The 6,191-nt window shown below is 53.3% G+C and overlaps 1 protein-coding gene across 4 annotated transcripts in view; it reads right to left on the bottom strand.

Moving 5' to 3' along the window:
• Window positions 1–2,712, bottom strand: part of SFI1 (SFI1 centrin binding protein) — a 30,596-nt gene extending 27,884 nt beyond the window's left edge. The window contains exons 1-2 of one of the 4 annotated variants that reach the window (XR_014793484.1): window positions 2,013–2,710; window positions 1,014–1,135 (exon numbers count right to left, since the gene is read on the bottom strand). Coding sequence is in view for 3 of the 4 variants with exons in the window: in XM_084867633.1 (XP_084723759.1) it covers window positions 1,014–1,036 (23 nt within the window). In the remaining variant the exon portion in view is untranslated. Of the gene's footprint in view, window positions 1–1,013; window positions 1,136–2,012 lie in introns of all 4 variants that reach the window. The other 3 variants (XM_084867633.1, XM_084867635.1, XM_084867634.1) reach the window with 3 other exon arrangements.
• Between the last annotated feature and the right edge of the window lie 3,479 nt (window positions 2,713–6,191).

The raw sequence follows: 6,191 nt of genomic DNA on the forward strand, positions 1-6,191 counted from the left end.
CCACCAACATACTTGTTCATTAATTCGGGTCCCTTTATGCAAGAAAAGTCCAGTCCCCTCTCAATGGCCAGAGCCTTTATAATCATCCGGGTTATAAAGTATCCAGGCGGCCCCCACAGAACTCCTGAGGGCGACAGCTGACCACCCACGCGTGAGGAGACAGCCTGCCAGTGACCAGGGCCATCCCACAGCCAGCGTCAATGTCAGTTTGCTACTTCCCAGGCCTCTGTCCAACCAGGATACAGCCAGACATCCACCGCAACCTCCCTCCCGGTGGAGGGCTTGCCAGAAACCAGAGTGACCTTCACCAACCCGCCACCCCGCTGCCAGGAGGTCGGACTGTTTCTCCAGGACTCCCCGCGAAGGCGGAGGGTCCTGTCCCCCCGCAGCGCTTCCCTGGGCGCGGGCGCCTAGAGGACGCGGCCCCGGCTGTCTCCTTCCCTGGGGCGGCCCCAGCATCCCGGGCAGGGCCTGGCTCCACAAATGAATCAAAACCAAAACGTTAACGAGGGTATTTCCACTCGCTCAAAATCGGTCCTGGCTGTAACATGAGGTCTGAGATGTGCATTATATACTCTACCCGGTGCATGAGAAACCCAAAAAGTGAACAATAACAACAACAACAAAATCCTTATCCAAACTTCCTTTCTCACCATTCATGAATTAAGGACACTTTTTTTTTTTTTAAATCATTTACTATTTTCACACACAAAATATTTGCACGCTTTCATCGGAGCCATCATTTTTTTTAATATATTTTATTGATTTTTGTACAGAGAGGAAGGGAGAAAGATAAGAGAGTTAGAAACACCAATGACAGAGAGTCATCGATCAGCTGCCTCTTGCACATCCCCTACAGGGGATGTGCCCGCAACCAAGGTACATGCCCTTGACAGGAATCGAACCCGGGGCCCTTCAGTCCCCAAGCCAACGCTCTATCCATTGAGCCAAACCAGTCTCGGCGGGAGCCATCATTTCGGTTATTTTTGTTTTTTTCAAGTCACATCACTCACCTGGACTCAACCTTCCTCTCCATTCTCCGCTTAATCTTTTCTTATTTTACGGGAATTCAACCAGTGGCTTGATATATACTATTCTGAGTGAGCAGATTCTTCACGAATCAAATCTCTTCTAACTACAAGAAAGAAAAAAGAAGAAAATAGAGGGGGTGTATTTTTTGAGAGAGGCCGTAAAAGAAAAAGAGAGAGAGAAGCATCCTTTGGCTGCTGCCTTCCCGGAGACAACCCCACCCCACCCCCCAACTGGGGAGTGACCCCGCGAGACCCCGGTATGAGCCCTGCCCGGGACCCGAACCGGCAGCCTCCGGGGGCACGGGCCGGCCCCCACCCGCGCAGCCCCGCTGGCCGGGGCATTACCCATCAGCTTCCCAACCCAACGGCCCCAACAGGGGTGGCCATTTCCATGCAGAAACCAAGGGCCCGAGGCGCCCAGCTGGGCGGTGCAGCGGGGACAGGGCCCCGGGTCCCCGCTCCCTTCACGCCCCAAACGCGGTCCGCCCGCACGGAGGTCGGCGGGGAGCCGGGACGGCCTCCGGCGGCCCGAGCGCAGCCCTCCTCGCCCCGCTCCTCGCCCCGGGAGGGGAGGCTCCACCCCAAAGTGGGCGCCCGGCCTCGGGGCTCAGAAAGGGGGTCGGCTACGCAGGGACCTGGAGACACACCCACACCCACGCCCCCATCGGAGCCACGCGAGGGGCGCCCCGCGCGGGGGGAAGCGGCGTCAGGTCCGGGCTCCGCGACCCTGACGAGCAGCAGCCGCCAGAACGACGCGAGCGCCGCGCCGGGCGAGGACGGACTCGGGGAGCCTCTCCCCACGCCCCCTCCATCCCCTCCCGGCCCCGGGGCGGGCGGCGGCGCTACCTGCACCTCAGGACCCGGCGTTACCTGCTGCCACGGGACCCACCCGGCCCGGTGCTGAGAGGCGTGCACGTGCTGACTTACCCCCGAGAGGCTGAGCCTCAGGAAAGGTGGGGACCCTCGGACCCGGACTCGTACCTGGGGAAAGTGCAGCCCTCGGGAGCAGCGCCTCAGGAAAGCCCGGGCGGGAGCCGGCGGACGCCATCCAATTTCCGGCGCCCGTGCGAGCGGATCTCGCGCAGGTTCAGCGTTTCCCGCGCATCTCGCGCCGGCCCCGCCCACGTCTCCTAGGCGACGCGGCGTGCGTGAGGGACGCGGCGCCTGGGAGTTCCGCGCAGCCGCAGTGCGTCAGGTGACACGCCCCCTTCTAGCAGTGTTGCACTGTCTGGGTGGGTGATTGTCTGTCTGGGCTAGGTGGGGGGCGCGTTGTTCTGCAACCCCCTAATTAAAACGGCCCCAGGATGATAGCTTCTCAATCCTTCCCTTAAAGTGTGGTTAACATGCACTCGTTACCATGTTAAATTTGGGATCATCTTTTAAAAGCAGGAGAGGGTGAGAGTTGATGAGACATTTTTACATGCTTTTCTCCTGTGCTTTGTAAAATATAGCTGGAAAGCACATGAGATGTCTGGTGGAAAGAGCAAAACCTAGCTAGTGTCATACATGTAAATGCTTGGAAGGTTTTATGTTAAAAACATAAGGGAAAAAATTGTTGGGTGTCTCGGGATTAGAATATCAGGCAATTTGCATTTTTGCCCTATTTTCTACATGTTAATTTTTTTAAATATATTTGTATTGATATCAGAGAGGAAGGGAGTGACAAACATCAATGAGGAGAATCATCCATCAGCTGCCTCTTGCGCGCGCACACACACACACACACACACACACACACACATCCTCAACTGGCGATCCAGGCAGCAACCCAGGCATGTGCCCTTGATCACAACTGAACTCAGGACCCTTCAGTCCTCAGGCTGACGCTCTATCCACTGAGCCAAACCAGTTAGGGCTGAGCAGAGCTTCTTGAACTTTTTTCCCCCCCTTGATCGAGGTTGTGGTTGCATGAGTGAGTTTGCCTTGTGGAAATGTAAAGATGAGCCCTTAGAATTTGTATACTCTTCTGTATGTATATATGTACTTCTTCAATAAGTACATATATTTTTTATAAAATGCTACAATGAGACAAGTTTTTGCAAGCACAGGTGCATGTGGTTTACAGATGCCCCCCTTTAGTCAATTATTACCTTTATTTCTAGGTGATACGGTAATTGTCTTCTTTCACAAGCACAAATTGAGACTCAGAGAGAGGTAACAAGGTTCCACACGACATTCAAGAGCCTAGTGGAAGAGTACATCCTAACTAGGGTAAGCCAGAGGGCCTAAGAAATTAGCTCCAGGCCAGGCCAATATCACGATAATAAATTGCCTTGAGATTTAACGTGTGATTTGTGGCAATTTTAAAATAGGCTCACACCTTCTTTTAGCGCTCCTCCCATATAAAGGTGGGGTCTAAGTCCCCTCCCCTTGAACATAGGCCTGCCCTGGTGACTCCTAGCTGAAGAACACAATGTGGCACCGAAGACACTGCGTGATCTTTTTTTAAAATATATATATATATATATTATTGATTTTTTACAGAGAGGAAGAGAGAGGGATAGAGAGTTAGAAACATCGATGAGAGAGAATCATCGATCAGTTGCCTCTTGCACACCCCCTACTGGGGATGTACCTGCATCCAAGGTACATGCCCTTGACTGGAATAGAACCCAGGACCTTTCAGTCCGCAGGCCGACGCTCTATCCACTGAGCCAAACCGGTTTCGGCGACACTGCGTGATCTTGAGGTGAGGTTCGAAAAGAAAACTCAGCAACTGTCTGATGCTTTCGTTCTCTCTGGATACTTACCCTCGGAATCCAGCCACCATCTCACCACAGAGAAAGGCCATGTGGCAGTGTTTCAGCCATTCCGAAGGTCCTAGCTAACGGCCACCGTCAACCATCAAACATGAGAGCCTCTAGGTCAGTGGTCGGCAAACTCATTAGTCAACAGAGCCAAATATCAACAGGATGATTGAAATTTCTTTTGAGAGCCAAATTTTTTAAACTTAAACTATACAGAGAGGTACATCATAATTTACTCAATTAGGGTACTCCTAAGCTGGCCTTTGCTAAAAACTCAAGAGGCCAAAGAGCCACATGTGGCTAGCGTGCCGCAGTTTGCCGACCACTGCTCTAGGTGATCCTAGCCCCCCCGCCTTCCACCACCACAGCCGATTCTCTGGTGCAGAAACCAGCTGTCCCAGATAAAACCGCCCAAAAAGCAGATTGGAGTGTAAAATACATGTGCAGTGAAGCCACTGGTTTGGGGTAGTTCATTACACAGTAATAGATAACAGGCACAGTGTTTTTAATGTGCCTAATTCCCACTACCAGCTTAAAAAGGAGATACTACTCCGCCAGTGTGGCTCAGTGGTTGAGCACTGACCCAAGAGGGAGAGAGGGAGGGGAAGAGAGAAAAACATCTATGTGAGACACATTGATTGGTTGCCTGGCACATGCACCCCAACAGGGCCGGGGATCTAACCTGCAACTTAGGTACCTGCTCTTGACCCCTTCTGACTAGTACGAACCTAGACCCTTGGTTCATTGCCAATGCTCTAACCAATGTACAACACCCGTGGATAGAGTGTTGGCCTGCGGACTGAAGGGTCCCTAGGTTCAATTCCGGTCAGGGGCATGTACCTTGGTTGGGGGCACATCCCCAATGCAGGAGGCAGCTGGTTAATGTTTCTTTCTCATCAATGTTTCTATCTCTCTCCCTTCCTCTCTGTAAAAAATCAACAAAATACATATTTTTTTTAAAAGACCACTGATTAAAAAAAAAAAATTTTTTTTTTAAATTAAAACGACCATTGTTTGAGCACCTATAATGTGTCTCTGCATAGGCTTAAAAAACACACAGCAGCTTTACGGGGATTGTACAAGGCCTTTTGCCCACCTTATCCTATTTAATCTGGACAACAGCGAGTGAGTTATCATCATCCCAATTTGACAGACGAGAAAACCAAGGCTAAGAATGAATGAATGAATGAATAAATTAAATAAATAAGCAAATAAATAAATAAGTAAATATCCTAATTCTCCGCAGTCTATAGGGAGGCAAATTCGGCCCATTTGCAAATATTCCCCTCTGCCTCTTGCTTGCAGATAAAATATAATTTGTAAGAAACACATGGTTGTTTCGTTATTATTAAAAACGTTTGCATCACAATTTTCTCTGTTGCCAAGATTCATGAGAAGAAAACTTAGTGCTCAGTGTCCATGCCCTTGATGTCTCAGGAAAGTTAAGCTCCAAGAAAGTAGGTCCCTTAAAAAACCATCCACACCCATGTGTCATTTCACACAAATCCTGGGCGGTGCGCCGGGGACAGAAACAGGAGCTGGTGCTCATCCTGCCGAGCAGGCTCCCCGGTGACCGCTCCTCCCCGCACAGCCGGCCCCCCCCCTCCACCCCGCGGCCCACACGGTGCGGAAACGGTATTTGCATCTCGGTGTCCCCTTCAGAGTGTCCGCACTCGGTGCTGAGCGCTTGACGCTCATTATCACCCAAACACACTCGCACTTCCCCTTCCTGCGCAGACTTCAGGTTATGGGCGGGAAGAAAAAAAACACACGTTTCAATGAATTTGTCAGTCGCCTTCAGCTCCATCAAAAGCAAGCGTGGCCCGCCTGCCTAGTAAAACAGCAACGACAAGTAATCTCGCTTATTCCTCCGGAATGTTTATAGAGAAACCATTTTAAAAAAGAGCGGGACTCAGAGAAGGCAGCTTCGCGCCCCAGATCACAGCACTAGAAAGAGCTGGGGGTCGAGCCCACACCCCGAAAGGCTCAAACCCCCCAGCCAGGCAGGCTCGCCTGACTCGGATGATCCCCACGGTTCTCCGCGGGCGACCACAGCGCAAACAAACGCAGCGACCCAGGCCGCCGGCCCCCCGCCCCCCGCCCCCCGAGGAGAGCACCCCAGCGGGGGTCGCGGGCTCCCCACACCGCCCGTCCCGCTCCTCCCCGCCCCGAAGCGCGCGTGGGAACCCGGCGTTCCCCCAGGGGCTGCCCACGACGGCCGCCTGCGCGCACCGGGGTGGGCGGATGCCCCCTCCGGCCGGGCCTCCCCGCCCCCGCCGCCACCTCCACCCCCCGCCTCCACCTCCTCGCCTCCGAGCGCTCGCGGGAGCCCGCACCCCGGAAGCGCGCCCCGAAGGCCCCCCTTTTCGGCCCGGCACCGCCGCGGCCACCTCACATCCGGGCTCGCGGCGGC

The sequence above is a fragment of the Pipistrellus hanaki genome (genome assembly GCF_964339955.1).
Source record: "Pipistrellus hanaki genome assembly, chromosome: 19".
NCBI lineage: Eukaryota > Metazoa > Chordata > Mammalia > Chiroptera > Vespertilionidae > Pipistrellus > Pipistrellus hanaki.